Source organism: Equus caballus, chromosome X (assembly GCF_041296265.1).
Source record: "Equus caballus isolate H_3958 breed thoroughbred chromosome X, TB-T2T, whole genome shotgun sequence".
In the NCBI taxonomy this organism is placed as follows: domain Eukaryota; kingdom Metazoa; phylum Chordata; class Mammalia; order Perissodactyla; family Equidae; genus Equus; species Equus caballus.
Window position 1 is genome coordinate 125,176,476 of NC_091715.1, and position 18,095 is coordinate 125,194,570.

Below are 18,095 nucleotides of genomic sequence, written 5' to 3' on the forward strand. Positions count from 1 at the left end.
GATCTAGCTCTGCTTCTTTACAATCTGTAATAAAAACACTTTGGGTAGAGTATCTTTTGAAAGTACAGCTCAGGTCACATCACCACCTTCTTCAGAAAGCTTAGAAAGCAGTGGGGCATGGTACAAAGTACACAGACCCATTCATCTAAAAACCTGGGTTTGACAGCCATTTATGATAAAAACTCTGAACAAAATGGGCATAGAAGGAAACTACCTCAACATAATAAAGGCCATATACGACACACCCATAGCCAACATCATACTCAATGGGCAAAAACTGAACCCCATCCCCCTGAAAACAGGAACAAGACAAGGATGCCCTCTATCACCACTCTTATTTAACATAGTACTGGAGGTCCTGGCCAGAGCAATCAGGCAAGAAAAAGGAATAAAAGGAGTCCAAATAGGGAAGGAAGAAGTGAAACTCTTGCTGTTTGCAGACGACATGATCTTATATATAGAAAACCCCAAAGAATCAATTGGAAAACTGTTAGAAGTAATCAACAACTACAGCAAAGTTGCAGGGTATAAAATCAATTTGCATAAATCAGTAGCATTTCTATACTCCAGTAATGAACCAACAGAAAAAGAACTCAAGAATACAATACCATTCACAATCGCAACAAAGAGAATAAAATACCTTGGGGTAAATTTAACTAAGGAAGTGAAGGACTTATATAATGAAAATTACAAGGCCTTTCTGAGAGAATTGGATGACGACATAAGGAGATGGAAAGACATTCCATGTACATGGATTGGAAGAACAAACATAGTTAAAATGTCTATTCTACCTAAAGCAATCTACAGATTCAACGCCATCCCAATCAGAATCCCAATGACATTCTTTACAGAATTAGAACAAAGAATCCTAAAATTCATATGGGGCAACAAAAGACCCCGAATTGCTAAAGCAATCCTGAGAAAAAAGAACAAAACGGGAGGCATCACAATCCCTGACTTCAAAACATACTACAAAGCTACAGTAATCAAAACAGCATGGTACTGGTATAAAAACAGGTGCACAGATCAATGGAACAAAATTGAAAGCCCAGAAATAAAACCACACATCTATGGACAGCTTATCTTTGACAAAGGAGCTGAGGGCATACAATGGAGAAAAGAAAGTCTTTTCAACAAATGGTGCTGGGAAAACTGGAAAGCCACATGTAAAAGAATGAAAACTGACCATTCTTTTTCACCATTCACCAAAATAAACTCAAAATGGATTAAAGACCTAAAGGTGAGACCTGAAACCATAAGGCTTCTGGAAGAAAACGTAGGCAGTACACTCTTTGACATCAGTAGTAAAAGGATCTTTTCGGACACCATGCCTTCTCAGAGAAGGGAAACAATAGAAAGAATAAACAAATGGGACTTCATCAGATTAAAGAGCTTCTTCAAGGCAAATGAAAACAGGATTGAAACAAAAAAACAACCCACTAACTGGGAAAAAATATTTGCAAGTCAGATATCTGACAAAGGCTTAATATCCTTAATATATAAAGAACTCTCACAACTCAATCACAAAACATCAAACAACCCAATCAAAAAATGGGCTGGAGACATGAACAGACATTTCTCCAAAGAAGATATACTGATGGCCAATAGGCACATCAAAAGATGCTCATCATCGCTGATCATCAGGGAAATGCAAATCAAAACTACACTAAGATATCACCTTACACCCGTTAGAATGACAAAAATATCTAAAACTAATAGCAACAAATGTTGGAGAGGTTGCGGAGAAAAAGGAACCCTCATACACTGCTGGTGGGAATGCAAACTGGTGCAGCCACTATGGAAAACAGTATGGAGATTCCTCAAAAAACTAAAAATAGAACTACCATACGATCCAGCCATCCCACTACTGGGTATTTATCCAAAGAGCCTGAAGTCAGCAATCCCAAAAGTCCTGTGCACCCCAATGTTTATTGCAGCACTGTTTACAATAGCCAAGACGTGGAAGCAACCTAACTGCCCATCAACAGACGAATGGATAAAGAAGATGTGGTACATATATACAATGGAATACTACTCAGCTGCAAAACAGAACAAAATCATTCCATTTGCAATAACATGGATGGACCTTGAGAATTATGTTAAGTGAAATAAGCCAGCAAGAGAAAGATAATCTGTGTATGACTCCACTCATATGAGGAATTTAAAACTATGGACCAAGAACAGTTTAGTGGATACCAGGGGAAAGGTGGGGTGGGGGGTGGGCACAAAGGGTGAAGTGGTGCACCTACAACATGACTGACAAACATTAATGTACAACTGAAATTTCACAAGATTGTAACCTATCAATAACTCAATAAAAAAATAAAAATAAAAAAAATAAAAACCTGGGTTTGAGTAGCTTACTGACTGTCTAATCTTGGGCAAGCCATTGAGCCACTGAATCTCTATTACTTCATCTGTAAAATGAGAGTAGCAATGGGACCTTTTTCACAGTTACATAGAACAGACTTTTAGCTACTGATACGTCAAGTCCCAAGTCACATTTAACTTCATTGGCTAGGGGCCCAGAGTAAAGGCAGAGAATCAAGTTCCCTAACTACCTTTACCTGACTCACTCCAATCAAAACAGAGAACACTTCCGGGCAGTCTGAGCTTCAACACAAAGCTCTTCAACTGACTGGCTGTATACAGGAGGACAAAAAGTGAAAGGCATCTCCCTCTTTGCAGACTGCCACAGAGAGAGTGGCATCTCACAGCAAAGGACGACAATCTGAACTGATGGCAAGCCCCAGACTGGGAGATCTGTAGTCCTCTCTGCACACACCTAGTTTTGGTAGGAATTGCTTAACAGAGACCTGGCACAAAATCAAGAGAAGATGAAAACTTGTGGTTACCCTGCGGGGGTAACACAGGATGCATCAGTCAATGTTTCTCAGTCTGTTTATCCTAGATCAGGGTAATTACAGAGAGGATTAAAAAAGGTCAGGGTAGAAAATAGCTTGCCAGTAGAATCACTGTATTTGTATGGGATGATATTTAAATCAGCATCTGAAAACAGGACACAGTTATGACTTGCTGCCTGTTCAGACTTTATGCCAAGTTCTGAAGCTAATTCAGCACTTAGAGTTCACCACTGAGGGAAAGCCTGGTCTCTGTGGCTTGTCACACAAGCCTTTTCAAATCTCTATCTTGCCAGATACAAAGGCCATTCATGCTGGGGATGTCCCTCACAGTAAACAACTTGCATGATCCCAAGAACTAATTTTGTGGAAAGAAGACACATTCTCAACTTGATCTCTCCTTTTCCCAGTGAACTCCACTAGGCATCTTCTGAAATTTGAACTCCTTCCCTCCAAAGCTTTCTTGATTGACCAGAGAAAAAAAGATGTCTTCATTAACCTCACCCTGATCTGAAATAAAATTCCATGAAAATGACTCGAGTCTTCATCCAACTGTATATTTGCACTCAATTCTCTACCTGGTATAGTGCCCAGCACATAATTGCCACACAGGAAATATTTGCTCTTATTTACTGAGTATTCACTATAAGCAATTGCTTTTTCCTAGCACTCAGCGTAATTGCAAATAATTATTTGTGTAATTATTTGCTTAATGTCTGTCTTCCTCACTAGACTGTGAGTGTCACAAGGCCAGGGTTAGAGTTTTTCGTATTCACAGCTGTACTCTTAATGCCTACCACAATGTCTCACATCTATTAAGACTAAATAAATATTCATTGAACAAAAGAACATCGCGTACTAAGCACTAAGCACTAAGAGCTGCAATAACTTGCTTAAGGTCAGAGCCAGGATTCTGAGCATGTGCTCTTAACATCTATGTTATCCTGCCTCCCTCCTTTTAAGTCTTGTTCTACTACTTACTAGCCATAGCCTGAGAAAGTTTCCTAAGTTTTCCAAGCCTGTTTTTTTATCTATAAACAAAGGAGAAAATGGTTTCTACTTTATAAACTTGTTGTGAAGTTTGCTTGAGTTTATATATGTAAAGCACTTGTTTATAGTAGTTGGCATACCATCAATATTTAATAAAAGCTGCTACTCCTGTTGTTGTTGTTCAGTCTAATAAAATGAAGAAGAAAGCAACTGTAGCTAGGAAATGCCACTTGCGGAAACCTGTCCTCCCCCTACCAAAAAATAGTACATTCCATTTCAGCAGTTGAACATATCTCTAATGGCTTTCTGCACCACTCTCGTCAACCTTCACTCACCATATTCCATAAAATACCTTGCACATAAAAGTCACTTTGCTTAAAATTCAAACATAGAATAAGCAAAATATTTTAAAATTAATTCTATTACATAAGCAATTGCTCATTGTGAAATGCTACAACCTGCATGGCTGAAATTAAATAGCTCACATTATCAAGGAAATTGAAGATTGGAAAAAAAAATCAAAACTGTCTCCTAGCCCATTACCAGAGGGAATTTCATCATTATGGATTTTTATTTCAATAGATAATAAATGGATATCAGGAAATAGAGCAGAGAAAGAGAAAACGGCAAATTAGGCAGTCTTTTCCTTCTTTGTTGAAATACCTAGAGCAGTCAACCTTTATACAACCACTTTGCTTACCACCTTTTGGTCTACTGTTTCACTGTCACTTCAGTTCTTGACACAAGACTCTAGATATACCTTGTCATAGAATACTACAAATATCCAACATTCTGAACCACGGTGGCCTAGGTATATGTAGTTACTCTGATACAGTGTGGGTAGCTGCACTGGTTCTTAAGTCTGGCTGCATGGTGTTATTTGAGGTGCTTTTAAATAACACTGATTGCCTCCCCCCCCCCAAATTTCCATTCTGATTCAATTGATTCTGGACACTAATTTTGCAGCTACTCTGCCTGCGTTTGGATCTCATCTCCTCTACTTACAATTTGGACAAATTACTTAACTTCTCTGTATTTAAGTTTCCTTACCACTAAAATCACTAAACGGATAATCATAGAGTTGCTGTGAAAATCAAATAAATTAACACATTTGAAATACTTAAAAGAGTATCTGGCACATAGTAGGTGTTCCATAGTATTAGCTATCATTATTAGTAGTAATAAAGTATTTTCATTATTATACTTTGGTGTCATGGAAGAGAAAGGAAGACTTGTAGAGTTTGTGACCCATGTGAATGATGATGTTGAAATGGCAGCAGAGGTATTCCGTGTTTGAAATTCACAAAAATGAAATCTCTTCACTCTAACGTACTACTTTTAGGCTAAATCAGATGATATGAGGCTGAGTTCCATCTGGAATTTGTCTTGATGTTATACATGGAGAACCAAAATTCTAAATGTAACACACGTGTACTAGAACAACTCTACTTATTTGTACCACACAATGGACTGTCATTGCTAGTTTCCCCTGGTTTAAAAAAAAAAATTTAAGGAAAGGACTTTGAAAAATCAAAAGTCATGCTAATCTTCAAATAAACAGCAATGTTGAGATTCTGGGGATTCTTGTCACACCTGTCACCATTCCATGGAGAGGAAGGAACATCTATTGTATTTGTGAGATAGGACAGGCAGTACCATAGAAACTTCTCTGGGCTTTTACCCTACCCCTGCTTGCTCCTTGGTACAGGAGGAGGATTGACTTATCTGATTAGTAGTATTCGAACAAAAATAAACGCCCATTCACGGCTTAACCTCTGTATTCTGGCTCTCAGGTCAGAATGCCCTTGAGTTGAGGACCCTTTGTCTCTTGTAAAGAGAGCAGAGCTTAGTCAGGCACTGTTTTCCAGTGGCAGGCCTACAGGTCCACCTTGCTCTTAATTTCTAGCTTCCACTGAATTGGGACACAGGCCACTACTCTCAATGACACTGGAAGGGTAAGTCGTCTGTTCTGCAGACTCAATCTTCCCCACAGGTGGGTATCAAGGTACAGATTTGCAGCTGGAGATGGTAGGAAGCCTCATTAGGGCTTAGGGTCAAATCATGTTCTTGGATCCCATTTTACCTATAATAAAGCCGATACTACACTTTGTTTCTTACATGGCTCTTTGTGTTTATTCTCATTTTGATTCAGAACTGGAAGGAGAAAAGCACTCACACTTGCAAACCCTAACAAGCAGCAGCAGTAACTGTAAAAGTAATATCTGACAGTTTTCAAAACACTTTCCCCATTTAACAGATATGAAAACTGAGGCTTAATAAAAGGCTTCTGTGATTTACCCAGGGTCAAATACTAATAATAAGTGGCAAATCCAGCACTAAAATTACAGTCTTCTGTATTCTTTTCACTGCATGTCTGAGTACACTCCTTTCTCTTATGAAGGTCAGAGAGGCACTTAAAGATCCCAAGGTCAAGAATGACAGCTGCTGTGATAACTTCACTAAGCTAGCAGGAGAGAAAAAAGCCTCCCCAAATCTAAGAATCTTACTACCATGAAACTGAATTTTACTGACGTAACACTGATTTTTTTTCCAGACAAATCTTTATCTAAAAATCAAGAAATTGAAAGAAATCCTCCAGACAAAATTATGTAACAAAGTTTAAAACATGATTATAATTTTTTTTGCCTATTAGGATGGAGTGGCCCTAAGGTGGGCTTGGTTGGGGACACAAACTGTCCCCTGCCAAGTAAGCAGGTGTCACAAAGAGTTTCTTCTGTGATTTGCTGAGCTGCTGGAGTTCAGCGCCACACAAGCAATTCCCTCATAGGTGTTTCCCAGTCTCAAATTCCTTTTCTAGGCTTGAGATCAAAGGGCCCTCCCCTGTGTGGTAGGCAGAACAGATATGGGACCTCATGTACCACTGGGTTAGCTTGCCACAAATCATGTAATACTATTAGCATGGGGAAAGGCAGCTCCTCTAGGTTATAGATACACTTTCTGCAGTACAAATAAATCAATCACATGCCACAGTCCTAGCCAACTTGAAATGATTATTTAGGCCTGGTAATAATTAGTTCTGGTTCTGCCACTAATTAACCACGTGAGTTTAGACAAGTCCCTTTTCTGGGTCTAATTTTCTTCATTTGTAAAAATGATGGAGTTAGACAAGGTTGCCTCCAACTCTAAAATACTATGATTCGACATCTACTACTAGCCTCTATATTACCAACACATGAGGGTGACTCACACTTCATGTCTGCCGAGAGAAGAACTCCTAGAGGTTCAGGTACAATGAAGTCACGAAATCATTCCAAACCTATTCCAATGTTTGGGGCAACTTAAGAGAGATATATTTGCATTTTTCTATCCTGCCTCTTTTGTGCCATTCTCAATCTCTCCCGCCCCCATGACAGTCCTTGAAGATGAAAAATTTCACACTGAGTTTCTAACAGACCTGAGAAAGAAGTCAGCTTACTTTTTTGATCCTCTAGTTATCAAGAAATGGTTTTATTTCTTGAAACTGTAATCAGATAAAAATGTCTAAAGGACTAAAGAAGCTATTAGTCTACTCTTTTTCATATTTTAATTCCATCTGAAGGAACAATAGGCTCTTCTTGCCTTTGGCAATATAATAATTCAGCTGACATGCTAGAAATGCCACACACCAAGCTATAGAACGGTGGCATTTTCTCTCTGTAAAAACAATCAATGCTTTCATTTGTGGACTTCAAAGTACACATGAAATAAAAGTCTCAGTCCTGCAAATCTGAGGTAAATCAAAGGACTGTAGTGTCAGAGAAAAGTTTCCTGGTTCATTGTCCTTCTTCTAGGTAAGAAAAGAAACAAAAGTATTCCCAGGCAGACAGGTGCTCATCTCGTTTTATATTTCTCTTCCAAGTGGCCCTAAACAACTTCCCCTGATAACTCATTCCAATATAGTTCTTTCTTATGTCTGACTGAACCTCTCCTTGCTGCTCTGCAGGCCCACTTCCTCTGATCAATCTGGCTTTGGCATGCTGGAACTGTTCACCGTCTTCCATATTGTCAAATCTCATTTTGACTTCCAGAAATTCTAAAGGAAACCTTGAGAACTGAGTTAGGGAGTCTATGACCAAGTTTAGATACCATCTAGAGGTCCTTATCGTATCATAACATCCCTGATGATGTTAGTCCACCTTAGTCAAAGTCATTTCTCCTCTCTGGTTATTAGTATCTCATCTGTAAAATGAAATTAATATGAAAATACATTAAGATAAAGAATCACTGTACCAATACAAATTATTATTAAATCAAAGGGTCTTCCTGGAGATCTTGAACTCTTGGGATTCAATCATTACTGCACATGGAAAACAGTTGAAGATCCCTCTTCATACTGAGCTATTCATAATTAACATGAACTTTGGCAATATTGCTTAGTATTGGGCAGCACATATTTAAGTGCAAACCTATCTTTCAATACAGGCCCAGGAGAGAAGACAATGGAAACAGGACTATGTCTACATCTGGATGACCACTCTGGTATCATAATTACCCCAGGTGAATTGCCCACTCTTCCAGAGAGCTCACACTTTCTTTGACTACTAGTGTACCATGATGTTGCTTAAAACAATGCATTCAATTTTAGTCATCATCCAATTGGCCTTGTTGACTCATGGATTCTTCCACTTTAGCGGCAGTATTTGAGAAGAGAGATGGTATTTCTCCTGCTACAAAACCAGATGGATTTCAAAGCAGAAGGCAGTCGGCATCTTCTGGTCAGGAACTTATGATGTGACAAGGGTTTAACAGCCTTCTACACTGTAGCCGTATGGTATCATCTGGATAAGTGGACTCACTGCAATCTTAGATAATTTTTGCAGCTGCAGCATCACCGAGGAAACATTTCCATGGGAAAAAGGGTGAAATTCGAGAGCAAACACATTCTGAAGAATTCTGAGCTCACCTTAAGATAAAAGCTGCAAAGCAACCAGGTCCACAAAGAAAGAGCTTGTGGTCAAATGTTGCAGTAATATCTAATCCAGATTACTGATCTACTTAACAGAGGAGTTGTGACAGGACATCCAAACTCCACCTATCAGTTTCCTTTGAGTGCTCATGAAATTTCACCTAGTAAAGAGGTAAAGATTACATTAGGGCCAGGTGTTCTTTTCATAAGCACCCAAATTTGATGTCTAGCTGCTCTAAGGATGTAATCTCACAAATATCTGGAGTTTGACCTTTAGGGACAAGTGAGGCTGTCATGTCAGTTGATCAACATTAGATACCAAGTGCCCAGTTTTGTGCATAGCTCCACCATGGGAGTGACAAGAGAATAACAGGGAATATTAAGGCAAAGGGAAAGCAATTCTTCAGCCAGATATGTGATCAATTGACAAATATTTCTTGAGCATCTATTGTGTGCAAGACACTGTATCTCTTCTAAAAGACATAAGAGTCAGGGGTTCTTCCAACAAGGGGCTGATGACTGAGTTAAAAGGCTGAGACGTATCTGTATGAACAGATAACCAATAGTTCAAGGTGGTCTATAATCAGTGTCAAGTGATTCATATGAACATAATGACCAATGGGTTTCCAAGGTATAAGTGAACAATTCTAACCTGGATTATCCATAAGGCTTCCTGGAGAAGGTAGGACTTGTACTAGGGTGCTGTCAGTTGGACAGGATTTTGACAGGTGAAAGAGGAGGCAGGGCATGCTAGGCAAAGGAAATGGCATGAGCAAGGCACTGAAGTAGGCAGGCGCAGCGCCTGTTTGAAGAAAGGTAGCAGATCACCTTGGCTGAAATAGAAGACATTTTGAGGAGTAGCAGAAAAGAAAGCTGAAAAGAAGGAACCATGGGATCTCAGAGTTTGAAGGGATCCTAGGGATGATCAAATCCAAGCTCTGCCCACCTTATTCTCACATAAACACAGCTTTCCCAGTGTGCCACCAATGTTTACTACACATTTTAGTAATGGGTCCAGATTCCTAATATCTACAGACATAGTAATTTTCAAACAGCAGTTAGAGATAGGCTTTGGAGTTGGAGGCCTAGCTAAACCACTTGCTGGATACTCACCCTTGGGTAAGTGTATTTAACCTTTATATCATCCCTTATAAATGTGGATAATAGTGCACCAACTTTGAGTGGAGGTAGGAAGAAAAGGAGAAAGAATGCTTGAAGGAGACAGAAAAGGAAGAGGAATCTGCAAAGTGTATTGCCAAAGAAGGCAGAAGTAGAGAGGAGGCCAGGAAGGCAGAAGTAGAGAGGAGTCAAGGAAGGGGAGGTTGTTAACAGCAACAAATAAAGCAAACAGCTCAAGGCGGTTGAGACCTGCCAAAAGGCCATGGACTTTGACAATTTGCAGGTCCCTAGTGACCTTTAAGAAATCAATTTTCTTAAGCATAAAAGGTATAGTTTTATACTTAAGTATATACATATAAAAGGAGAGAGGCAGTTTGTAGAAAAGGGAGAGGTAGGAGGGATGGGAAAGGAAGAAAAAAAGAATGTGTAGTGAGGAACTGGAGTTGCAGGCAAAGTCCCCTCCCTCATTTGCAGTGACAGGAGAGGGAGAGAGAGGGCTTTATTTCAAAGGGGTCAGAGGGTTTAAGTGATGTAATGGCTGGATATGTAGCTCAGCTAGGAACTGAAATAGCTGGTAGCTCCTGTAAAGACTTCCAACTCTACAGTTCCTTCTTGCCAAGATGCAGGGAATGGTGACAAAGGAAGAAAGAAGTTCCTACTCATAAAATATCTTCCCTCTTCCTTTTGTCTAGCACTGCATAGGAAGAAAAGACTATTATAATGCAATCTACCCATTTATAATAGCATAAGATTGCCAGCTGAACAATTATAAGAGACTCCCTGTATAGTAAAACCTCATTAATTTGGACCACACTAATTTGGAATTTGTGGTAATTTAACCCGGGCTGGAGTTACCTTTATACTACTTACAACGAAAGGGTTCACTACGCAAATAATGTGAAAAAGATTGCAAGGGAGCTAATTTAGCCTGCCAGGGGCCTATTTCACCTATTTTAAAGAACATACTGTTTTTTAAGAACTTCAGCATATTCATTATCTGAATGTAAATTGATTCTGCTAATTATAGATTAGCATAATCTACTGCTAAAATCCTGTATCTGCAACAGTTACTTTGCTCTCACTGAATACACTCATTAGAAATAAAACTGCAATTCTTTAAAGTTAGATCACAATTCAGATGAACGCATATGTACTCCTTCCCCACCCTCACACGCTAACAGTTCAGGAGGTATTACTGTGAACTAGCACATCACTTATCATGAACACAATGGAAAAACTAATAAGTGATCAATAAAGGCCTCAGAGCAAAACAGATGTCTTAAAGTTGATGCCCTAAATCCTGTAACACTCTCCAGCGTAGGTTCTCTTACAGCTGATTTGCCTCTTACTTAACATACTAACCTGATCCACCAACTTGGAAAGCAGGCTGTTTTTTGTTGTTTTTTTTTTAAAGTTCATAACTAACCAGAAGGAGAAAAAAGGCTGCTACATGAACGCACACTGAGAGAACTAGAAGTGGCTGCAGACTGCAGAAAGGAGACAGGACATGTATAAAATGTGGCTGTAATAACTAAAAAAACACCACAATCTAGAACAACTCAGTGTAGAGTTAAAAGGCCTATTTCCTTAGAAACCTTGAAAACTATAATAGAGTATTAGAGTGCAGTACAATAACCAATGACTGGAATTACACCTCTAAATGATCAAGAAAAGTTGAAATTATGTTGAATATATGCCTTAAAAAGGCAGACAACTTTATACACACATACATATATGATTTCTATCTATAATGGTTAACCTAAAAATGTGAAATGTATTGACACTCAAAAATATGAAGTTCATAGTATTATATAATAATAATGATAAAATAATAGCAACATTTATTAAGTGATTACTGTGTGCAGATCTCATGCTAAGCACTTTACCTATTAATTTCATTTTATTCTGCTAACAAACCTAAGAGGTAGGTTTTAGTATCATTTCTACTTTACAATTGAAGAAAGTGAAACTCAAGAGTTTAAGGAACCAACCCCAGGCCACTGACAGAGATAGAGCTGGGATTAGGACTCAGGCCAGTTCCTCGGCTACACGCTAGGCCTTTCAATGCTCCAGAAAACACAGCTCTCTAAGAATCACTCTTTTCCTGAGCACTTCAGATAGCTAATGTTTTACTGTATTTTCGTTTTTCCAAACTCATATTTAACAGATATCTTGATTTATAAGCAGGAAGACCTCTGATCTAAGTGTCAGATATGATGTAATATGTTTGTAAACATGCTCCATGTTATAAACTGAATGTAAAAGTAATAGTAAAAAACAGAACAAAACAAAAACGAAAACAATATGACATGTCTCTTAGGCCCATCCCATAATCTCAGATCACTCTCTATATACCACAGATAATATTTTCAAATGAACAGCCACACAACAAAGAGATGAAATTTTAACATATCAAATTACCAATTAAGATCTGATTCTCCTATTGTTTCCTCACTCATTTTGGAGAAATTTAACATGAGAATAGGCCAATGGAGCATGAAAGAGAGGGGGTATTGCAGGGGAGGCTAAAAATTCAGTTGGCTGTTATAGAGGATTTGAAAAATCTGTTTGTCAGCTGTTCTAAGAGAGCTACGAGGGCACAAAACACATGTGGGCTTAGTGCGTAATGGGGGAAAGAGTGGTGGGGTAGGGAGATGCAAACATAAGCAGTTATGTGCATTAGAAACACAAGTAAGGGTAGCCTGCCACATGTACACACAAAGAAAACTGTACAGTGAAACTATTTACTCATGCAATTCTTTCTACCTAAATCAATGTTCTTTATTCATCTCTTCTTATCTCAAGCCTATCCATTCAAAGGACAACTACAAATGTCACTTCTGCCGTGAAGTGTTCCGTGATGCCCAAGGCTGAATTAAACTCCTCCCCGATTTGTGCTCCATATGCTTTTTTTTTTCCTTTTACACATTTACCACATCACTGATGATACTCTATCTTGTTATTAGAGTTATTTATGTATGTGTTTTTCCCTCCTCTATCCCACCATGAGTTCCTTGAGGGCCGGGGACTCTTTCTCATTTCTGTAGTTTCTACAAACCCTAGCACAGTGCCCACCACATACTAGGCTGTAGGAAAGTGTTGACTCAATAGCACTGGCTTAACAGAGTGCATTATCACCTAGCTTACCTGAAGGAGCATTTGTTCTCTTTCTTTTCTTGCTTGACTCCCCTCCATTCTCAATGAGGCCTTCTGTGACCAGAGGGCCACTGGCACTACCAAACTGCAGGGGCTCGTTGTTGTTGGCAGGGTCAAAGGGCAGCTGGTTCAATCCTAAAGAAAAAAAAGAAAGCCAAAATCCAGACTCCATTGAGGACTGGGATGTCTCCAGATTTTATTATATGAGCCTCTAGAGGAAAATTCTCTCACTCTTAAGAGCCTGGGAGTAACAGGTGAACTCCTTAAAGCCAGTTGCCCTCTATAATTTTTACAGTTCTTGTTGACAAGTATAGAATTAAAATATAGGCTTTTATAGGACTGTGGCTCTTGCATTTGTAAATTCCCTACTGTTTCTGGGAAATTAACATTTTTGCCCACAAGCTATTAATTGTCTTCTACTTCCTCCCTTAAAGAGATAGGATACTCTTTAACTGTGGCTATGGTTGGTCCCACTCTTCCTTTGAAAAAACTTGGCCACTTGTTCCTTAGATTATCTGTTGACATCTTTCCAAGGGTTGTTGAATTGATGCAGATATAATCATTAGACTATCCTGGTGTTAAAGTCACTTCCAACCATAATATAGAGGTTTCCAAAGAAGCACACCATAACTTCACAGCAAATAAGAAAAGGAAACAAAGATACAGAACTCGCAAGGGGGTTATTTAGTAGTTGGAGTGATGGGGAGTTACGACCCAGGTTTGGGTAGTGTTAATTCCATCCTCTTCAAATAATGTCAGAAGCATGGTCACTTTACTAGTTGCTGCTGCACCATATAAAATGGCAAAAGGCATTTTCTACTCTCCAAGTCTTACACGGTTCAGCAAGGGACGAGCAGAGAGACTTTCTTACTCCTTTGGCAGCAGCACCTAGAATTTCAAGTGTTTCAATTAAAACTTCATGAAATGTGGAATCAAAAGCTTTGTCAAAACTCAAAGTTAAGCGACCTCTCCTAAGCCTTTTATATACTAGTTCCCTAATCCTATCAAAAGAGGAATCAGGTTGGCTTGCCATGGCTCATTCTTTAACCCTCAATTTTTCTATGGCCTGCAGCCGTACAATTCTTGAGGCAATGTAAAATATCAATAAAGGCTTGGAATTCAGTCAGCTACAGGTCAATCAAGTTTCATTAAAATGAATGCTAAAGTTCTAATAAAATGACTTTATGTTACAGTCATGTGCCACATAATGTTTCAGTCAATAACCAATCGCATATATAATGGTGGTCCCATAAGATTAGTACCATATAGCCTAGGTGTGTAGTAAGCTACACCATCTAGGTTTCTGTAAGTATGCTCTACGATGTTTGCACAACAATGAAATCTCCTAACAATGCATTTCTCAGAACGTATTCCCATTGTTAAGGGATGCATGACTGTACTATTTTTAATAAAAAGTACCCCTATGCTAACGTTTTCAGGCCGCGTAACAAGTAGTAGTTCTTCAGCAATCAGACTCCACTAGGTACACCTCCATTAAATGTCTTCTGGAACCCGTCAAACATTCTTCCTTTACATTATCTAACTAAGTGAAAGAATGAAAACTTGCTTCTGTAAGTCAACCATTCACTGTATCATATCTATGTCCCATTAAATCCCTACTATGACTAGAACTAAAGAAACAAACACTGATTGCTATGTATTAGAAAACATTCAGATCATGACCAAGACTATTTTCAAAGACTAGATTTTTATATAGTTTACACATGAAGTTATTTCTTGTACCTGAGTAGTCCCAGAGTCAAATATGTGTAGCATTCCAAAACTTTTCTTGGTATTTCTTTCTGCAATATCATACTGACCAAAACAAGTTTGACGGAGGGTAGGATGGTATAGTGGAAACTATGTATGTTGGAGCCTGACAGATGAGGGTTCAAATCCTGACTCTGTCTTTTACTAGCTGGGTAGCTTTTGGCAATTCATGTAATCTGCCTTAGTCTTAGTTTCACAAGGTGTAGAAGGGATGTGATAACATTGCACAGGGTTGCTGCAAAGATAAACATACTTTGCATAACATATATTTAAAGCTATGATTATCTTATTATTCTTTTTTTTTAAAAGATTTTATTTTTTTCCTTTTTCTCCCCAAAGCCCCCCGATACATAGTTGTATATTCTTAGTTGTGGGTCCTTCTAGTTGTGGCACGTGGGACGCTGCCTCAGCGTGGTTTGATGAGCAGTGCCATGTCTGAGCCCAGGATTCAAACCGACGAAACACTGGGCCGCCTGCAGCGGAGCGCGTGAACTTAACCACTCAGCCACGGGGGCCAGCCCCTATCTTATTATTCTAAGTGAATTAAAGTAAACTTTCCCTGTAAGTTTGTAAGTTCTTCTAAGGAGGATCTCGATCTCTCTCGATCTCTGTCCCCCCCACACAACTGTATCCTTGGTGCCTAGCACCATGTCTGGCATGTAGTGAGTGTTGAATGAATGCTCAATAGGTGCAAGTAGGTAACTCATTGTATTAACGCACGTAGTAGTTAAACACTTGACAGCTGATAATCAAGAATTAATGCCACAACTTAAAAGTTCTGGTGCTGATTATATTAACATTACTTAAACTAATTAGATTTCAAATGCAGTTCCACTATTTGAGTACTATACTACAGGATGGTGACATCTTGATCAAAAGGAATGCTCAGAGATTAAAAGGTTCTGATTAATGATGGTTAATCAGAAAATTTTATTCTTATTTTGTTTTGCATTTGGTAATTTTACAGAATAATATGTTAGTCCATTTTCCTTCCTTAAGTAGATGACTGAGGATCTTACAGAGCTTCAGAGCCATGATCTGTAAAAGGAGGCTAATAACAGTACCTAACTCATCAGACTGTTAAAAGGATTAAATGAGATAATGTATGTAGGACATTCTGCATCACATCTGGCATATAGTAGATGTTCAATAAATATTAACTGCTTTTTATCATAATTTTGAATTTCCATTTTTAATTTCTAGAACTGTTAATGTACAATGTGAGGAGACTGGTCTGAATTTGCCCTGATCCAAGGATATACCCTTCTTTCCCCACTGAACCTTTTCATTGCTATTTGTACTTTTTTCTAAAAGTTGAAGGAGTCCAGGAAAAAAATCTGACAAATTAAAGGTATTCAGTCATAGGCATTTGACTATAATTGTACTTGCCTTTTATTTAGTCCCAGATGATAACTCTGGGGATTTAGGTATTTGTTTCTTGATACTAACGTACAGATTTTTATTTGGCACTGAATAAGACTGAGATTTCAGGTATTTTCTGTATATCCACCTCATATATGATCCAGATATATGAAAATCCTGAAAATTTGGCACACTATCTCAGGCCTTGTTTTTTATAGAAAAAGATCTGATATCAAGGAGAGAAAGACATCCGACTCAGTAAGCTGATTCATTGAATACAAATCCAAATTTTACGTTATCCAGGACCCAATACAGTCTCCAAAGATTTGTAGTTGAGAACAAGGGATATAGAGATAGCAAAATCCTATGACATCAGTGCTTCCTAGCTACTTTTATTGTATTGTTTCATTCCTTCCCTAAGATAGCACTACATAATCCAATAAATCAGTAAATTAATAGGTACTTACAGGATCTTTTCTGTGTCATGTATGTGTGATACATGCCAAATGCTATTTTAAGTAAAAGAATCCCATTAAAACTATCTAAATTCTAAAAAGAAAGCCATCACTTTAATTTCAAGAATTGTCGTTGCTGAAATTTCAATTATGATTTAAATGTAAAATATTAGCAATTACTATATTGTACTTCTCACCCCAACTACAGACTTTATCCTTAAATCTCTTATGGAAGCTATATCATATTTCTACTAGACATGATGAAACTGGAAAATATTAGATTAGGAAGAAACTTTCGAGGTTATCTAGTTCATTCTTCTATGCAATGCAGGAATCTTATCTATAGAATTCCTGACAGGCCTAAATCCAGGCGGCACTTTTTAGCCTGGGGACCATTCCATGCTATCCTCTTCAAGATTCAGCTTGCTTTCCTTACCTTTTTAAAAACCATCATCTATTCTATTTTGAGGGTTCCTTTCATCTCCCTGCCTATGAAGTAGGATGCATTTTGTTGAATTGTTAACTTGCTTGTTGTCCCTAGAGTGAGCACATGGGATGTCTAACTTTTTAAGGGTTCTACTGATAATCACTGCAAACAAACTCCAAGAAAACAAAAACCAAATGAAGGAGTCATAGATAATTAACAGAGCAAAGTTAGAAATTTTCTAATGTCTTATACATTTTTCATAGTCCTCGCCTTTTCATTCCTGAGGATATATTTAATAAAACTTTGAAACTTGCCTATTCATTTCTCCTCACATCGTTTCCCCTCATTGCCTAACTCCACAACATGCAGTTTGTCTAAAAGGAATCACGAATTGATAAAATAAAGGAAAATAGATAATAAACATTAGTGTCGTAGATTTCTGCTATTTCTGTATCTTATGCTCACAATTAAACAAGTCCATCTTGTAATGTAATCTCATCTAAAAGCAGGTTGACTGGTTTAGACAGCTGACCAGCTGCTATTTCATGTCATGTCAAAATACAGATTATCTGACTTCATAACACACATGAAGTCACTTTAGAAAGTATGCATATTGGAAAGCGTGGGGGTGGGGTCCTTGGAGAATGACATTTCTCACCCAATGGAACCAGGGGATTAAACATCTCAGAATGAAGTGTGATTCTCAGTGAATCCTCCAATCTGCAGGTCAAGGAGTTCACATGCAATGATGTCTGCCATACAGATGCAAATAATGCCTGGGCTTTGAGGACAGCACTGAAGAATTTTCATGATTCTTGTGAAAGAAGATCAATGATCTCTTTGTGCTCAGCTGCTGTTATCGTTACTGTGACAATTCACTTTACAGAGCTTTCCACTATCAAGTTAAATTAGGACTAACCTTCATGATGCAATCTAACACTTTTAATGGTTGCCCCAGGTTATAGTACTGAAATGTGACCCTTGGGTTCCTGCCACTTATTTGCAGCTGTGGCCCACAGACTTAAGGTGGTACAACCTTAGCAAAAAAG

General features: G+C 38.3%; 1 protein-coding gene across 29 annotated transcripts in view; it reads right to left on the reverse strand.

The window, feature by feature from the left end:
- Positions 1-18,095, reverse strand: part of ENOX2 (ecto-NOX disulfide-thiol exchanger 2) — a 258,718-nt gene that overhangs the window by 142,715 nt on the left and 97,908 nt on the right. For 21 of the 29 annotated variants that reach the window (XM_014729172.3, XM_070258452.1, XM_070258442.1 and 18 more), the window contains one exon: positions 13,024-13,167. The exons of the other annotated variants lie outside the window; for them this stretch is intronic. Coding sequence is in view for 3 of the 21 variants with exons in the window: in XM_070258437.1 (XP_070114538.1) it covers positions 13,024-13,167 (144 nt within the window). In the remaining 18 variants the exon portion in view is untranslated. The remainder of the gene's footprint in view (positions 1-13,023; positions 13,168-18,095) is intronic. 29 annotated transcript variants of the gene reach the window in all.